This window comes from Bufo bufo, chromosome 2 (assembly GCF_905171765.1).
Source record: "Bufo bufo chromosome 2, aBufBuf1.1, whole genome shotgun sequence".
In the NCBI taxonomy this organism is placed as follows: domain Eukaryota; kingdom Metazoa; phylum Chordata; class Amphibia; order Anura; family Bufonidae; genus Bufo; species Bufo bufo.
Genome location: NC_053390.1, coordinates 253,431,187 through 253,450,486, shown reverse-complemented (window position 1 = coordinate 253,450,486; position 19,300 = coordinate 253,431,187). Strand labels below are relative to the sequence as shown.

General features: G+C 43.6%; 1 protein-coding gene across 2 annotated transcripts in view; it reads right to left on the bottom strand.

Annotated features, from left to right (window-relative positions):
- Positions 1-5,246: 5,246 nt before the first annotated feature.
- LOC120988734 (solute carrier family 2, facilitated glucose transporter member 9-like) overlaps positions 5,247-19,300 on the bottom strand; it is a 135,724-nt gene continuing 121,670 nt past the window's right edge. For both annotated transcript variants that reach the window (XM_040416381.1, XM_040416382.1), the window contains 2 exons: positions 7,866-7,993; positions 5,247-6,363 (listed from right to left, as the gene is read on the bottom strand). In XM_040416381.1, coding sequence (XP_040272315.1) covers positions 6,178-6,363; positions 7,866-7,993 — 314 coding nt within the window. In that variant the 3' untranslated portion in view covers positions 5,247-6,177. The remainder of the gene's footprint in view (positions 6,364-7,865; positions 7,994-19,300) is intronic.

The following is a 19,300-nucleotide window of genomic DNA, read 5'->3' as shown; positions in this document are numbered from 1 at the left end:
CCAATCAATATTAAAGACGGCCCTGGTCACGTGACTGTGCCGCGCGGGCTGTTGGAGACCAGCAGGCTAGGCACTCACATCAGGACACCCCGGCAGACATGGAGAGCAGCGGAGCAGGAGAGGTAAGTTTTAATTATTTATTTTTAGTCTGATCTGAGGTCTGATGGGGGTCTGTCACATCGATATGGGGGGCCTGAATGAGCAATGGGGGTGCCTGAATAAATAATTAACAACTGATATTAGGGGGGGTTCTGAGCAAGTGACATATGGGGTGGGCCTGAGCGATTGACATATGGGGGGCCTGCCTATTTTATATACCGGCAGACATGGGGGGCACTATGGAGGGGGAGGAGCACTATGGGGGCATCTACTAGGGACCCTATCTTATATACTGGCACACATGGGGGGCACTATGGAGAAGGGGGGAGAGGAGCACTATTGGGGTTATTATATAGGGAAATTATACTGGCACACATTATGGGGGCATTTTATTCTGGCACATTGTCAGGCACCATGGGGATAAGGGGAGGCCCACTATTGGGGCATAATATAGGAGTATTTTATACTGGTGCAAATTATAGGGCACTATGGGGACCTTGTCTCAACTGGGGGCACTAAGAGGGTTTTCTGGGCACACAGTAGGGGGCATTGGCACACATTATGAGGGCACTATGGGGACATTGGCTCTACAGGGGGCACTAAGAGGAGGTATTTTTTATACTGCCACACAACAGGGCATTTTTATTTTTACTGTAACACATTAAAAAGAGAATTATTACTACCGTGGGCATTATGGTGGGCTTTATTACAGTTGAATATATATATTTCTGAAAAACTTGGCTAGGAAGTTTACGTTTCACAATCATTAAAGGAGTCACAGCTGGAAGAAACTTTGTGATTAAGCTAAAACTTACGATTTATTAGATATACACTAAAACTAGGGAGAAGTGTGAAGATCCCTAAATCTACAAACAAACAAAAAATATATTGTTATATACTATATGTTGATGCTAGACGTATACGAGATGCGTAATGATCCCACCAGTATGAAACTGAGTCATCATTCTCTATTTCCCATATATGAGCTCATGTGTATGTGTGTCTATGACCTCACCACACATGGGGTTAATGTATGACTGATCGCCGATATGACATACTGCTGCTTCCTTCAGCACTATTTCTATTCTGTCCCAATCTGTGTTCTTTCATGGGCATCATACTGAAATGAATCGCCGATTGTTCCCTGTTAAATATATTTTTTTTTAGTGTGTTGACACTCAGTGCAGGATCGCGGCATGAAGAGAGGCGGGTCTCTCACACACCTACCTCATGTGACTCGCCAGGTGCCGCTGGATCCGCCCAGCCGTGGGAGGGGTTTGTCTCCCTATTTAAACTGCAGAGAGCGGTGGCCATATTATGGCCATCATAGCGCCGGAGCTGTCGCCTCACCATCAGAGGCTGACGGCACCTACATGTTTGTTTGTCCTACAGTTAACCTAGCTCCTGATGAGCCTCTACAAGGCGAAACGTTGAGCTTGAACATAGGTTTAGGGCATGGACAGAGTGCATCCACATGCTAATCAAGGCAGATAGCCGTCAGCTGGATTAGTTAGGACTTTGAGTTTTTGCTGAATGGAGGGGTTTGCAGGGAGGATTTTCTTACCTGGTGTTCATTTTTGAGGGTCACCTATACAAAGGTGGTTACTCCCCTACCCCCTGGCAACTTTTTTAGTCCTAAACTGGGTAACCCTGTGTCATAGCATATGACTACCTGTGATCTCAGCACGCCACAGTGGTTCTTACACAGGTGTTGTCAGTGCATGAGGTTACAATCTTATATCCAGCAACTATACATATGTTGTATGACTAGCTGATGCTGTAGTTGCTCCGCACCTCCTAGTGCAGCCACATGTACTGGTGGGATCATTACGCATCTCGTATACGTCTAGCATCAACATATAGTATATAACAATATATTTTTTGTTTGTTTGTAGATTTAGGGATCTTCACACTTCTCCCTAGTTTTAGTGTATATCTAATAAATCGTAAGTTTTAGCTTAATCACAACGTTTCTTCCAGCTGTGACTCCTTTATTACAGTTGAAGGACTATGAGGAACATGAATACTAGTATGAGCACTATGGGAGCATTATCACTTCTGGGACACAATGGGGACATTATTACTGTAGGGGCACTATTACTACTACGTGTTGTCTGGTAGATAATTATTTCTATTGGTGGGACTTTGGGGAGCAGTATTACTGTGGGGGGCACCCTGGCACGGTATCAGCTTAGCACAATTATTTTTGGGGAACATTATGCTTAAACTATTAGTGTCAGGGACACTGTTTCCTGGGCACAGTTTTTTTTTAGGACACTGTGTGCCAATAATTATTGAAGGGGAACTATCTGTGTGTAACTTGTATAGGGAGCACAGCAGGCACAGTATTGGGGGTGGCAGGATGGGGTGTTCAGAAGGTGGGAGGATGATGGAAAAGTAGGAAACTAAGATGTCTTTCAAACTCTGCAGATAGAAGAGATGGCTGAAAGAAATCATCATGGCGTTATGGTCTGAAAGGAGAAGATGAGGACGGAGAACATCTACATCAAAGGAGACGTCACTGGATGGAAGAGATATGTGGACCTGTATTAGGCTACTTTCACATCTACATTAGTTATTCTGGCAGGCTGTTCCAGCAGAGAACAGCCTGTTGGAATTCACTGGATCCAGCACTGCTGGATGCATACAGAATGTGTCACTACCAGAGCTTTGGGACGTTCTCACAGCTCTGTTTCTCCACCCCTGTGATGATGTCACTACTAGAGCTGGGAGGAGTTCTCACTGCTCTGTTTACTTTTGGTTTCCTTCCTCCCAGCTGTTCCTCATGCGTTTGATTTCCCTCTCTTTATATCACCCCTCCTCCTATTGTAGGGCGTGGATTATAGTTCTCATTTCAGTTGTAGCTCTTGCTTTAGTATCTTCACTTGTAGCTATCAGTTCACTGGACCTGTGTTCTGCTGCAGCAAGCACTCCGGATATTGCCAGCTGTCCTTGGATCCGTCTTCTCTGCGGCTGCAACACCTTCAGCTAAGTGTACAGACATTGTTGTGTACCTGATTATTTTCTGACTGGATCTGAGGTGGCCACGGTTCCCTCCATATACTGAGTAGGGCACCGGTGGCCGTGCCCCTTCCACTATTGTAGGGGTTACAGTGGTCATCAGTCTTAGGCACGTGGGCATGCCTCGTTCCGCCATTTGGATCCGGGCATGTGCTTTAGCAGAATAGGGAGAGCTTTGAGGGTCTGACAGGGGTCACCCTTTATCCTCCCTAGTTTGGGTCCGGTCAGTAGCTCTTTTAACTGTGTATACTATTGTTGCTCACATACAGCCATGACAGAATGTCCGTCAGCCCCATTGACTATAATGGGGTATGGCAGAGATCCGGCCACAATCTGGCAAAAATGCAGAGAATCAGAGGGACACGGCTGGCTGATTCCTTGCATTTTCTGCTGGATCAGGTGGCCGGAGCGTAGTGCCTTTCATTAAAGTGAATGGGTCCGCGATCCGATGCAGCTGACCTACGGCCGGCGATCGTGCATTGCGGGCCGCTATTTGCGGGCCGCAGCACAGGCACGGGTCACACACGTGTTAACTCGGCCTTACCCTGTATGTTTTGTATTGCTATAAGTAATGCTAGGATGGATTAGGTTAGGTTAGGTTGCGAATTTGGCTTGGGGTGGGAGGGAGCCCAGGCACATTCTTTGCACAGGGGCCCTCTGCTGTCTGTGTCCGCCCCTGGTGCTAGGGATAGTGAAAGCTGGGTGAACCCCTCTGGGATGAGTTTGGCTGCCATTAATACCAAATAAAGAAATAAAGAACTGAATATATAACATTCTCAACTTAAAAATTAGATTGCTATAGTTGGTCAAAATGGTGCCTCTACTATATATAATATATACAGCACATGCACCATTTTGTGCTGCAAAAATACAGCGCTCTGGAATTTTTTTCATTGAAGCACAATTTCTGTAACTTACCCTTAAGTCAATTATATGTTTGACTAAATATAGCAGTCACATTTTTAAGTTGAGAATTTTGTATGGCCCGCAAATGATGTAGCAAAAAGGTTCCCCACCCCCGGCTTAAAATATCCAAAAGTTTGTCGGTTAATTGCTACCCTGTTTACATGGGGAAAACTTAAGTGAAGATGCTGAACATGATATAATAAGAGCTATACTTTAATATAGAATAAGAGAATCTGCCTTAAATGTTCCTAGAGGAGGGAAAATGTCAATGCTATATCCAGAAAGCGTTCTCTGCAAAGCTCATATTACAATCACTCTGTTATACTCTGGGAACATTACATAAACGATAACCTAGGAGTATGATATAACAGGGGTGAGATAATTACATGCTGAATATGTCTACACAATGCAATTAGTGTATAGGCTGGGGCCATGTCACTTTATAATAGAAATGCTTTATAGTGTATATTGTGTTCTTTAAGCATGTGTACTGTAGGGTAACATTTACATTGCCGCTGTCCACAATACAGTGCATTTGGGAAGTCTACAGACACACTTTTTTCACATTTTATGTTGCAGTCTTGCGCTAAAATAAAATAAAAGTTCAAGTATTTCCCCATCATTCTGCACTCAATACTCAAAAAATGCCAATTTCAAAACAGAATGTTCAAAATCTTTATTAATTTATTGAAAAGAAACAACTAAAATCTTGCATTGACATAAGTATTCAGGCCCTTTACTCAGTACTTAGTTGAAACACCTTTAGCAGTGATTACAGCCTCCAGTCTTTTTGGGTATGATGCCACAAGGATTGCATATCTGAATTTGGGGATTTTCTACCATTCTTATCTGCAGATCCTCTCTGTCAGCTTGGATGGGGCCCATCGGTAGACAGCCATTTTCAGCTTAGGCTACTTTCACACTTGCGTTATTGTTTTCCGGTATTGAGATCCGGCAGAGGATCTCAATACTGGAAAAAAACGTTTCCGTTTAGTCCTCATGCATTCTGAATGGAAAGAGATTAGTTCAGGATGCATCAGGGTGTCTTCTGTTCCATCAGCATTCTGTTTTGTGACCGGACACAAAACCACTGCAAGTTGCGTTTTTTTGTCCAGTCATAATAACAGAAAAAAATGGATGTCAATGTAGACAGAGCCAAAAAAAAACAGATCCGTCACCCATTGACTTTCAATGTATTTAGTAATGGATCAATTTTTTTCCCGTTTTGATTTCACACAACCACATCCTAACGGAACGGATGCACCCTTATCTGCAAAATCAAAACAAATCAGTTTAATTCCAGAATTGAGATCCTCTGCTGGATCTCAATACTAGAATTAATAAAGCAAGTGTGAAAGTAGCCTTAGAATTGAGGTCAAAAAGTTAAATCTTTGTTTCGTCAGACCAGAGAACCTTTAAGTGTTTTTTTTTTTTGCAAACTTGTGTCATTTACTGAGGAAAGTCTTCTCCTTAGGCCACTCTGCCATAAAGCCCAGATTGGTGGAATGCAGTGATGGTTGACCTTCTGGAAGATTCTACCATCTGTTCATAGGATCTTTGGAGCTCAGCCAGAATGACCATTTGGTTAGCCACCCTTCTTTCCCTCATCTGTCTTGCCTGATTACTGAGTTTGGACTGGCAGCCAGCTCTAGTTTTGCTTTTTCCAACTGTCTTCTATTTAATAATTATGGAGGCCACTGTGCTCTTGTGGAGCATACATTTTTAGTACCATTCTCCAATATCTGTGCCTCCACACAACCATATATCTGATCTTTACAGGAAGTTCTTCACTCCTCATGGCTTGGTTGTTTGCTCTGATGAGCATTGTTAGCTGTAAGACCTTAAATAGACAGGGGTATGTCTTTCCAAATCATGTCCAATCAACTGAATTTACCACAGGTGGACTCCAATCAAAATGTAGAACCATCTAAAAGATGAGCAAGAGTCATAATAAAGTGTGTGAATACTTATTTCCAGGTGAAATTTTAGTCTTTTCTTTTTAAAAGATTGGCAAACATTTTTAAATGTATTTTTAGCTCAAGGACGTAATATAATAAAATGTAAAAAAAGTGAAAGGGTCTGAAGACATCCCCAATACCCTTTATACAGGGCAGGAATATCCAATACAGTGACATAGTCGTTAATAGTTTACTACAGGCTGGTGGAAAATTCTATAGGTTGCTGCCATTTTTTATTTTTAAAATTCCATCTGTTGAAGTCTGTTGTAATTTGCTGTATTGTCTTCCCCTTTGTCTCCGGAAGGAAGAAAAACAGGAATATTCCTGAGGCCACAAGATTGGCAAAAAAGATGAGGAAACAGTAATGGCCCAGGACAGCCTGAAAATAAGAAAAATAAAGTGAGATCAATGAACTCGCAACTTGGATTGTGGTATATGATGCCCAGTTAGGTGCAACTAGCGTGCAAAAATCCAACAGTGTTGTCTTTTTCTTTCTTTTTTTTGCGACTGTTATGTCACATCACAACTCCAACTACAATCATTAGATGCAATGTTGCAGTGCCACATCACAATGTTCATGTCTGCTTCCCAGACCCTGATGCTGATGTGGAGTTGAGTGTTTTGGCGCTCAGTGTCATGGTAGAAAACTTTTAGGGAGGGGGTCAAGAGAACTAAACCAAAGAGTTTCAAGATAGTAGCAGAGGTGCATACTCTGTGTGTGTGAGCACAGCCACCATGGTCTAGGCACGGTCACCATGGAGGGACCAGTGGGGTGTGTGCAGAGGCAGGAGGGAGCCTGAGAGGACTGGTTTTGGTCCATAATAATCGGTGAGAGATCAAGAGATCCAGAGTGTCTAAAGGAGTCACAAAAGTAGGCCTGGGTGTTGTCATTCAAAAAGAAGCTGTGTCACTGTGGAAGCACCAATCCAAAGTTAAAGTTGACCAGTGTGAAATTACAGTTGTATTGCTGTTATTGCTGGTTTCTGAAATAGTCCGTACCCCTTATTTATCACAGACTTGGACTAGAACTGTGATGGCAATATGCACGACACAGGTTTGCAGCCAAGAGTAATGGGGCAGTCCATAAAAGGTAGTGGTGTAGTGAGGTCCATGAGGACCCATAGATGCACAGAGCAGCATACTTACTTAGTGGCTGTTGCAACATTACATAAACATACTTAAAGGAGTACTGTGGGAACTGGCCGATAGCAAACCACCCCTTATTGTGCTTAAAACAGGTTGCATCTAGCTGCTGAGCTGTGTGGGGTGAGGGGATCTCACATCATTACACTTCGCTTTGGTTGCTGCAAAAAGTAGCGAGTGTTTCTGGCTGGCTGCTCAGCCTGACAGCATATCACACACAGGATTTGCAATGCTAATCCTGCAATCCTACCTACAATATGCCATCATAGCTGATGAGCCTGACTTGAACAGGGGAAGGATCCCCATTTTTGTCAGGCTCCTCAGCCATAACAACATATCACACACAGGGTCAGATCATTACTAGGACAGGTTGCTTAGTGATCATTTTAAACAATTCCACAGCGAGACAGGCAGAAGCCAACATTCACATTGGTGCAACCCAAATTTGCTGTAATATCAGTAGTAACTGTGGGGGTCTGGTCTCAGTCAAGGACCACTCAGAATTTTATTGTGTCATTGTTAAGCAAATGAACAACAATTTATTGTTCAACTGCAAAAGTTCTGTGGCTGTACCATTTCAGAGGAGAGCCCCCTTAAAAGTCTAGATAGGTTTATCTGAAACTGCAGTGGTTTCTGCAGTCTATTCTCTGCACTAATTATGTGCACAATTATATTGTAAAATTTCATATCACATGATAAGGATGAATCATTTGTACAGTATAATAAGTACATACTCACCTCTACATATGGAAATACCATCCCTATCACATAGAGTCCGATCCAGTTGAGGCCACCAATGATCACAAACACTGCAGCTCGGGAAGTGTGATTGGATATCTCTATAATTATTGCAACCGTTAATGTCCCTGTGGAGTAAAGACAATTCACCATATCACCAGACCTGAACACATGCCTGATCAGCATGGAATAAAGAAACACTTCCATGAATTTTTTTCATCATATACTGTATTAACAACATGAGAATGTTCTATGTCATTTTTATATACAGTACAAAGTACAAGACCTGACAACATTAACAGCCCTAATACATACGGTCGTGTGCATGAGCCCTAACTCTCAGACGCATAAAGTCAGTAACACACTTGATCTGTTTTTTTTCCATCTTTGCTCCGTTTCCAACTGACCACAACTTTCCCCCCTTCACTGTCACAAGTCTTTATCCATCTCAGCACACTATGTTACTTATCACACATTCAGAAATCTACAAGCCACAAGACAGGAGGCCGAAGCGGCATGATGTGAGGACGTAGGCGTGCCGCGATCCCTCCTGCCCTCCCCCCTCCTACCTGGCTCCATGTGTTGCTCTGTGTGTGCCTGTTATGTGTTGGCGTCTCCCCTGTTCTGCCCTCGACTTGCTGCTTGACGTGGGGAGCCTAGGCTGATGATGGGCCGGCCGGATGTCTATGTCTGTGGCACTGGGAGCCTGAGCGGAGGTGTCGACGCCGAGTAGAGCTGGCGGTGGTGTCCCGTTCGGTGGCCGTAGGTCTTTCCTGGATCCGCTGGTTCTGTTTTTTCCTGTGTCTGCTCGACCCGGATGGACGGTAGAGTCGCTGCGGAGAGCGCATGTTCTTATGTGCTGGTAGCGGCGCCCAGCAGCTCGACTGTTACCCACTCCGTGGATACAGATGTCCTGTGCCTAACACCTTGCTTGGCTTGGAGTACGTGAGTGAGTAGCCAGACGGGGTGACTGCTGTGAATTAGCTCTTCATAAAAAGCAAAAACTAACACTTGCTAATATGTTCTAACACCTGTTGGCTTGCTGATATATATCTGTCTCTGTTACTGCTAGTGAATCCGGGCCGTCCGGCACCTATGTCATAGACTTTGGCTGGTATATCCCGTCATACCTGGGGACATAATATATGGGATGGATGATTCCCATGGAACGGTGTCCTGGAAGTGTTGGTAGAGAAAACATCACTGGCATCTAGGGCAATTGGGGTCAGGATTAATTGATGTCCGCTGCTTTGACCCTTTTCTTTTCGGTGAACTTCGGATCTACTACGTATAACAGCAGGAATCCAATGTAACCTAACTAATATTACCTAACATCTGCTTGGTTACCCCTTTTATTGTTTGGAGTATATTTACAATTGTTGTTAGAGTCCTCATTTGCAGGGGGGAAAGAGACATAGGAGGACAGAGTCAAGACTACTACTAGCTGATATTGCTGCTGCACCCCACCCTGACTCCCCCTGACTGAGGAACCCTCTGTGCCTAACTATCTACGGTATATTCTGGACTGCTATGTAATGGTATATAACCTGCCGCCACTCCGTATGGTCCCTCCTGCTTTGGTTTGGATAAAGAGGTCTCTGTCCTATGAGGATTCTGTATTGCTCTCTCTGTGGCATTAGGGGTGCGGACGAAAATTGTGGACTTGTATATTGTCTTTGATATATTGTCTTTGCCATATGACTGCAGTCAGAGTACGCCATAGGATGTACCCTGGGCCTTAACATTAAATACTATGTAACTCAATTGTAGGCTTGAAGATTGTTGCTTGTTCATTTTCTCTTTTCCGCTTTTTTTTTGTTTGTAGATGTGGTACGTTTCATAAGAGAATGCCAACAAAGGTCCCAGGGAGAAAGTCCTTGGGTGTAAGTGGAAGTAGCCCAGTCGCAAAAATGGATAAGTTCCTAAAGTCGCCGCAATATAAAACTAGGACAAATCAGAAGGCTAACAGAGAGAATAAAGTTGACTTAGCAGATCCATTAAATATAGAGGAGATCGGCGACGGAGAAGTGGGAGGGAGGGATAAGCATGGAGAAACAGAAGATAGGATAGACATAATGGATAGGAAGCTAACAGATATCCTGAACGCAGTTCAAATATCGAAACAAGCTGGGTGTTGGTTGGGTGGGCAGATGGGGTCCCGGCGGTTACTACGGCGTGCTCTCTCTCTTTTCCCCTTCCTCTACCCGCCTCCGTGGTGGGTCCTGAAGGCGACATCATTGTATAAAAAAGATCATAAATAGAATATTGACATGGAACATGTATGGATTATATTCCAATCGCCCATGGAATTGATAGAGAGGGTAGATTTGTTTTCCTTCATTGTTATTTAAACGGCACCCCCTGTATATTGGCATTTGTTTATGTCCCCCCTCCCTTTTCTATGTGTGTTATGTCATACCTTGCGGACTTTATTGGCTCCATAGCACGATGTCTGGTTTTGGTAAGTGGAGACTTTAATGATGTTATGGATTTGAGGAAAGACAGATACTCTAAGGATCCCTATAAATTAGATAGGGATAAATCAACATCATTAAGAAGGGTCTCCCGGGAAATGGCATTGACAGACATCTGGCGATACCTATATGGGGGAAAAAAAAGTATTCTCTTGCTTTAGCCCGGCGAACACCGTTATGTCCAGAATAGATTTAGCTTTGGCTCACCCCAACCTCTTAGACTGTGTAACTAAAATGAAGTATGAAATCCATACGATATCTGACCACTCCCAAATGGTAGTCACGATAAAAATGGGGAATGTCAAAAAGAAAATAAGGAGCTTCAGACTAAATCCCCACTGGATTAAGCTGATTAATGATCAGGAAAATATAACAAGGGAGATCCAGGAATTCTGGCTACTGAACATTCCTTCTGCCCCCATGCACATAACATGGGATTCCTTTAAAGCGTTCTTACGCGGAGTGTACATAGCCAAAATAAACTGGAAAAAGAAAGAATATGCAGCAAAAGAACTAGCTCTTAAAAAAAGGGTGCAAGATTTACAAGGACAGTTAGTTAATAATAATACTACTGTACAGTCGTGGCCAAAAGTTTTGAAAAATACATAAATATTGGAAATTGGAAAAGTTGCGGCTTAAGTTTTTATAATAGCAATTTGCATATACTCCAGAATGTTATGAAGAGTGATCAGATGAATTGCATAGTCCTTCTTTGCCATGAAAATTAACTTAATCCCAAAAAAACCTTTCTATTGCATTTCATTGCTGTCATTAAAGGACCTGCTGAGATCATTTCAGTAATCGTCTTGTTAACTCTGGTGAGAATGTTTATGAGCACAAGGCTGGAGATCATTATGTCAGGCTGATTGGGTTAAAATGGCAGACTTGACATGTTAAAAGGAAGGTTATGCTTGAAATCATTGTTCTTCCATTGTTAACCATGGTGACCTGCAAAGAAATGCGTGCAGCCATCATTGCGTTGCATAAAAATGGCTTCACAGGCAAGGATATTGTGGCTACTAAGATTGCACCTCAATCAACAATTTATAGGATCATCAAGAACTTCAAGGAAAGAGGTTCAATTCTTGTTAAGAAGGCTTCAGGGCATCCAAGAAAGTCCAGCAAGCGCCAGGATCGTCTCCTAAAGAGGATTCAGCTGCGGAATCGGAGTGCCACCAGTGCAGAGCTTGCTCAAGAATGTGTGAGCGCATCTGCACGCACAGTGAGGCGAAGACTTTTGGAAGATGGCCTGGTGTCAAGAAGGGCAGCAAAGAAGCCACTTCTCTCCAAAAAAAACATCAGGGACAGATTGATCTTCTGCAGAAAGTATGGTGAATGGACTGCTGAGGACTGGGGCAAAGTCATATTCTCCGATGAAGCCTCTTTCCGATTGTTTGGGGCATCTGGAAAAAGGCTTGTCCGGAGAAGAAAAGGTGTGCGCTACCATCAGTCCTGTGTCATGCCAACAGTAAAGCATCCTGAGACCATTCATGTGTGGGGTTGCTTCTCATCCAAGGGAGTGGGCTCACTCAAAATTTTGCCCAAAAACACAGCCATGAATAAAGAATGGTACCAAAACACCCTCCAACAGCAACTTCTTCCAACAATCCAACAACAGTTTGGTGAAGAACAATGCATTTTCCAGCACGATGGAGCACCGTGCCATAAGGCAAAAGTGATAACTAAGTGGCTCGGGGACCAAAACGTTGACATTTTGGGTCCATGGCCTGGAAACTCCCCAGATCTTAATCACATTGAGAACTTGTGGTCAATCCTCAAGAGGCGGGTGGACAAACAAAAACCCACTAATTCTGACAAACTCCAAGAAGTGATTATAAAAGAATGGGTTGCTATCAGTCAGGAATTGGCCCAGAAGTTTATTGAGAGCATGCCAAGTCGAATTGCAGAGGTCCTGAAAAAGAAGGGCCAACACTGCAAATACTGACTCTTTGCATAAATGTCATGTAATTGTCGATAAAAGCCTTTGATACGTATGAAGTGCGTGTAATTATATTTCACTACATCACAGAAACAACTGAAACCAAGATCTAAAAGCAGTTTAGCAGAAAACTTTGTGAAAACTAATATTTGTGTCATTCTCAAAACTTTTGGCCACGACTGTACAATCACAGTTTGAGGAAGATAGACTGGAGTATAACAATTATTTATTTGAAAAGGCTCAACATAGGGTCTTTTTTACAGGAGCTAAATACTTCTCTCAAGCAGGGAAACCAGGAAACCTCTTGTCACTTTTGATCCAAAACCCCAAAAATATTAACAGAATAAAAAATATTAGATTGGGAAATGGAGAGATAACCACGCGCCTGGAGGAGATTGAGCGAGAATTTGTTAAGTACTATAACACCTTATATACAAGCAATAAAAACCAGCAGGACGGAGACATCGAAAAGTTTCTGGAGAACATTAATCTCCCTAAATTAACAGAGCAGGAGTGTAAAATATTAAATCGACCTATAGAACTAAAGGAATTATCTGAGGCTGTTAGGACCATTCAGGGAAACTCCTCCCCGGGGACTGACGGGCTCCCGTTTGAAATCTATCGCCAACATGGGGACATAATCCTGCCAATGCTATTACAGGTTCTAAATAACACTTATCAGACAGGTCAGCTACCTGTATCTCTATCTGAAGCAGTGATCACACTTATTCTTAAAAAGGGTAGGGATGAGAGAGAGATCGGTGCATATCGCCTGATTTCTCTCCTAAATAAGGACTATAAAATCTGTGCAAAAATATTCGCTAACAGACTAAAGGGAGTTATCGATAGGTTAATCCACCCTGACCAGACTGGATTTATGCCCAAGAGATTGGTACAAACTAGTATACGAAGAGCTTTTCTAAATATGCAGGTTGAGCATCCTCCATCCTGTCATTAGACGCCGAGAAGACGTTCGACAGGGTGGAGTAGGAATATCTCTGGAAAGTAATGTATAGGATGAATATGGGCAAATATTTTATTAAATGGGTTCAGATCCTATACAATCATCCTAAGGCCAAAATTTACATCAACGAAGTATGGTCGGAGAAAATGGAGCTGCATAGAGGAACTAGACAGGGATGTCCCCTCTCTCCCTTATTGTTTGCTTTATTTATAGAACCACTGGCAGCTAAAATAAGAGCGGACGAGGGGATTTCCGGTTTTGGCATGAAGGGGACCTCTGATAATATAAGTATGTATGCAGACGACATTCTTATCTTCCTGGAGAACCCAATACTGCAGCTGCCATATCTCATGGAACTAATAAATAAATTTAGCGATATTTCGGGATATAAAGTCAACTGGGCAAAATCAGTATGACTACCACTCGATCAGGAAAACCCACCGGATTCTCTAGGAATTAGGGTATTAAAAACTACGGAATCTATGGAATATCTGGGTATAAAGTTAAGTGCAAGCATACTAGATTTCGTGAGATTGAATGTAACCCTCCTGTTGACTAGATGTAAAAGCAAAATTGGGGTTTGGCAGAAGTTACCTTTTGGACAGGCAAACAGAATCGCATTAATAAAAATGATTTTGCTTCCGCAGATTCTGTATATATTGGCGGCCTGTCTAGTTTGGATAGAGTATCGTTTCTTCAACCACTTGGAACGACTGCTGAATGACTTAATCTGGGGGAGAAAAAGGGTAAAACTTAAGCAAAAATATCGATGGTTAGCGGAGAAAGACGGAGGACTATCGGTCCCTTTTTTTCAGGAATATTATCTGGCCTCTCAAGTCCAGTGGATAAAGTCAGGGGGAAATAATATAAAATCATTTTTGGAACAGGGTTTTAACGGCCCAAAATACGATATATTTAGCATACTGGAGACGGGATTTATTAAAAACAATGGGAAAAAATGCCCAATATGTCAAATGGAGGACTTGTCTTGGGGAAAGATAAAAAAAATTGGGGGAATTTTGAACACTTCAAATTTCTAACCTTTGTGGTGTGATAGTAATATTGCAGAATTTCAGTTAATCATTGATTATAAATACTGGGTAATTTATGGTATTATTTATCTATCACAGTTAGTAAAGAATGGGAGAATAAGAGCACTAAAACAATTACCGTATGTCCTGGAATAAATATAGACTTAATGAGCCACTAGCGGTATCACCAATTGAAACACGCATTTGAAGCCACACAAAATAGGGAATATCTTATTACAACAAAACATGAATTTATAGATTTTTGTCACAATCATATGACATCAAGGGTGACCATCTCTCAGGTGTATAGGATAATAAGGAAGTGAATGGGGAAAATACTAAAGTTCAACAACGAGGATAAATGGGCAAGGGATATAGGATCAAACACAATTGAATGGGGTAATATACATAAAAATATAAAAAAGACAACGATATCTAGCAATTTTAGGATCATCTACTTTAATATTATCCATAGAATATATCTGACTCCAATGTTGCTTAGTAAGATCTATAAAGAACGAGAATCAAAATGTTGGAAATGTAGAGAAGAGTCCGCTGACTATATCCATATGATATGGACCTGTTCAAGTATGGAATCTTATTGGCGCGAGGTCTTTGATTTCTTAAGTGTAGAGTCCCTAATATCCCTTCCATATAAACTGGAAGTGGCCATGTTAGGCTGTTTTCCATCACTAATTAGGGAAAATTAGAAGAAAAGGGTCTGGACAAGAGGCCTTATGGCGGCAAAAGTTATCATCGCAAGAGAGTGGGGAGCAAAAAGAGCACCTAGCATTAGGGAATGGAAAAACCTTTTGGCAAGGATTGAGCGATATGAAGCATTTGCGGCGGGCGCTAAATGAGTGCCGTAGCCGCCTGGAGCGGGGGCGGAGCGAGGGGGGGGGAGAGATTGGAGCGACCATTGGTGACGTCCACCGGGTTGACCATCAAGGGGGGGGATACGGGGGATAAGTTTGGACAGACAGTGGGAGATCTGAGTCTAATGTAATATGGAATTGAACAGGGAATGTATGAATTTTCCAAAACAGCTTATGATTATGTATTAGATCTACATTTTACCTTCTGCTCAATATGATACATAATTTATTACATCTGCTATGTCGGCAGAATTTGTATTGATGCACTCAGATTTGGTACTGACAAATTGTTTTTTTTATTCTGTGTTATAAAGGAAAAAACTGAATAAATAAACTTAAAAAAACCTAATAAATAAAAAGAAAAAAGAAATCTACAAGCCATTGACACTATTAAACTTACAGACTCTCTGCACTCATGACTGTCCCCAACCTCCTCCCTCTGCTATCCAGAACTGGCTGCTAAACATTATAATGACACTCTCAGAAGAAGACTGGATGAAGTTGCCCCTCCTACACTCAGAAACTCCAAACAGAGACAAACGCAACCCTGGCTTAGGCTACTTTCACACTAGCATTTTTGCTGGATCCGGCAGGGTTCAGCAAAAACGCTTCCGTTACTGATAATACAACCATCTGCATCCATTATGAAAGGATCCAGTTGTATTATCTTTAACATAGCAATGACGGATCCGTCATGAACTCCATTGAAAGTCAACGGGGGACGGATCTGTTTTCGATTGTGTCAGAGAAAACGGATCCATCCCCATTGACTTGCATTATGGGTCATGACGGATCTGTCTTGCTCCGCATCCCAGGACGGAAAGCAAACCGCTGCATGTTGCGGTTTGCTCTCCGGTATGAGAACGGAACGGAATGCATTTTGGAGCATTCCATTCTGTTCAGTTACGTTTTGTCCCCGTTGACAATGAATGGGGACAAAATGGAAGCGTTTTTTTCCGGTATTGAGACCCTATTTCAGATCTCAATACCGGAAAATATTAACGCTAGTGTGAAAGTAGCCTTACACCTCAAAGTCGCTTCCTCCAGTGATGCTCCAGAAGCGCTGAACCCCTTTGGAGAAAAACTAGCACACCACAAGACCTACTTTACCACCCTGATCTATATACTATATAATAATCTGAAAAAACTATTGAGCAATTTTCACTCCCTCCTTAGTCCAAAAGTACAGGAGCTTAGTACAGACCTCAGTGCTGGAATTCTGGCCACCTACTTCAAAGAGAAAATTGAAATGATCTGGCAAGAAATCGATTCCCAGCCTCTAAGTGTCATTGATTCCTTTCCCACCCACATCTCTTCTGGCTCACTCTCCACATTCGACCCAGTCACAGAAGAAGTCAACAGGCTCCTCTTTTCTTCTTGTCCTACCATATACACTTGCAGCGTACTCAAGTTGTGTGTAAAGGTGTTCCTGGGTGTAGTAGTGCAATAGACACTAACCTGAGACGGCTGACTCTCTGCATAGGCAGGTGATGGTAGAAATTGTTCGTGACGCCAGTGCCAATTAAACGGTGGCACGCCGTTTGCGGATAGCAGGAATAAATGAGGAACCACGTGAGGTTAAAGCAGAACTCCAACTTTAGTAGGTTTCATAGAGACAATAATGGAATCGCAGTTCCTTGGCATACAGTCGATTTTGCAATACGGTTGATGCAGGCAATACAGATGGAGCAAGGTGATTACAGAGTGTTAAACACAGGACTTGCAGTACAGGAGCTTGCACTCTATCTCTGACTGATCCTGGAATATAGCAAATCTTCTCCAAGGCCCAATAACCTAGCTCTGGCTTTATATCCTTGGTTTTAGCTTTCTAGAGTACCTCCTCTGTTCTCTTGAGTACCTCTTGCTTCCTTTGATCTTTGCCTCTGTCTCTCTCTTTGCTTCCTCAGGCTCTTTAACTTAAGTATTCCTGTTTCTGCATAAGGGAATTCAGGAGGGGAACCTTCTCCTGATGGCAGGCTTCAGGCCTGGACTGGTTTCTGACATTGTCTAGTGTCCAACTGTAGACTACAGACACTAGACTCCGTCTCCCCTTCACTTCCCTGACTGGGCCTTATATAAACTAGGGCTCCCTAGCTCCCTCTAGTGACTAGAAGCTGGAATGACACCCCTAGCAGGCCTGTACATGCAAGTTTCACAGTAATAGGGAAACACATAGCATTGCATTACATGACATTTTATAAAACTGACATATCCCAACTTCCCATGATTAAGGAGGGACGACAGCACACCAAGTGACACTTTTGTAGTGACGGGTATTACAGTCCCCGTACACTACATACCCCACTGCTTTAAGCTGAGTACGACCTCGTACTCCATCAGGGCTGGCCCAACTGGAATCTCTACCTGAAATAGAAAAAGAGACATGCAGGCATACATACATGTAATTCATCTGCATTTACATCCACATCAGGTCCAATTGGCAAAGGTGAAGTGTGGTGACAAGGGGCGTCGTTCTCCTCTCTCAGGATAGTGAATGGAACTGGGGGCGCTGACCTGGCACAGCGTAACATTATAACCAGGATAGTCCATGACAATGAATAAGTCCATAATAGAACAGCAAAATAGATAAAACAGTATAAAAGTTCTTGGAGGCTCAAAGAACAAACATGAGTCCGTACCCAGGTTATTTTCCTATTAAATCACAGAGGCTCTCATGCGGTGGAGTCCATCTCTGGGCACATTTCCTTTAAAAGAGCAAAAATCTCAGAGGCTCAGGTTCTTTTGAGTCTGTCTCCGGGCACAGTTCCTTAGTATCAAGTTGCACAATAAAAGGACAGCAAAGACAAGTGCTGTAATACCCCTGATCAACCTGAAAAGGGGGTGAAGGGTAAAAGGTGCAACTAAGGAACAGGCACAACTTGGCGTGGGGTAGCAAAAGCAGGCAGGAGGTCCTGGAAACAAACTTGGCTTTGTTGGATTTATTACTTCAGTGGTCAACACCTACCACTGAGCCGTGGATGAACTGGCAGCCGCAACAAAGGACCAGGAAACGTAGGACCCCTGTCCTGGAAGGGTTAACACCATATTTCTGCGGTGAAATAAATCAAAGGCCTAGCAGGCTGATTCACAGTGGCATATCGTAACCACTTGGCTCTGCTGGCAAGTACGGCCTGTAGTAGTCCTCTACAGGAGGATGGGCCCACATAACTGTATTGGGGGGCAGCTGCAAGGTGAAGGGGCCCCTAATAGGTATTGGCCCCATGGGCCTAGGGGTAAACCCTTGGGTGGACCGTACCGATCCCGGCATAATGATTGTGGGGTGGAATGGTGTGGTTACCGCCGCCTCAAGCGGTCCGGTGGGCTCTGCGCAGCTATTCATAGCAACAGGAGGCCTTCTTTGGGACACTGGCGGAGCGGTGGCAGCAGAAGGTGGTCTACGGGTGGTGACAGGCACCCTTACCTCGTCCTTCTTTGGCGGCGTCTGGATCCTGGCGGTCGCGATCTTGCGCAGCTCCCGCAACTTCTCCTCCAGCCGGACAATCTGCTCACCGATGCTCTCTGTGTCGGAGTCGCTGTCATCTGCTGGCGCCGCCGGCGCAGGTACAGTCACCGATGGTGCGGACTCGGCCTCTGCAGGTTCTGGTGATGCATCGGGTCTCCGACCCTTCCGGATGTTCTCCAAGGTAGCATGAAGTCCTTTCAAGTTTTCCATATCTTGTATGGTCTTCTCCCGACGAGGCAGCTCGGGGGACGGATAGGGGCTCACCCATTTCTCCAACACGGTTGGCTGCCAGAAGACGTTAGGCCCAATGAAGGAGCTCCGCTCCTGAAAGGCGTGATGGGCCGGCTCTGGAGAGCGTTCAGGTTCCCGCTCGCAGCCAGAGTAGTCTTCTCCTTCTTCTGCCTCCCAGTCCTCAGGTTCTCGCTTGGGACGGGTCACAGCAGTCGCATAAGGGCCTCGCAGGCTCTCGGCAGGGGTGTACTCCACTTCCTCTCCCTCACGGAGGCTGTGCTGATAAGAAGGGAGGTAGTCTCTTTTGACAGACCTTCTATTCACATATAGGTCTCTGCCAGTCAGATAGTCTTGTATGAACCCGTAGCCACGGGTTTTGTCAAAGGACACCACCACTCCCTTTTTCCTTTCCAGGCGGGGTTGGGTGTTGGTGTGTCGTTCATGGATAGTCTTAGTCA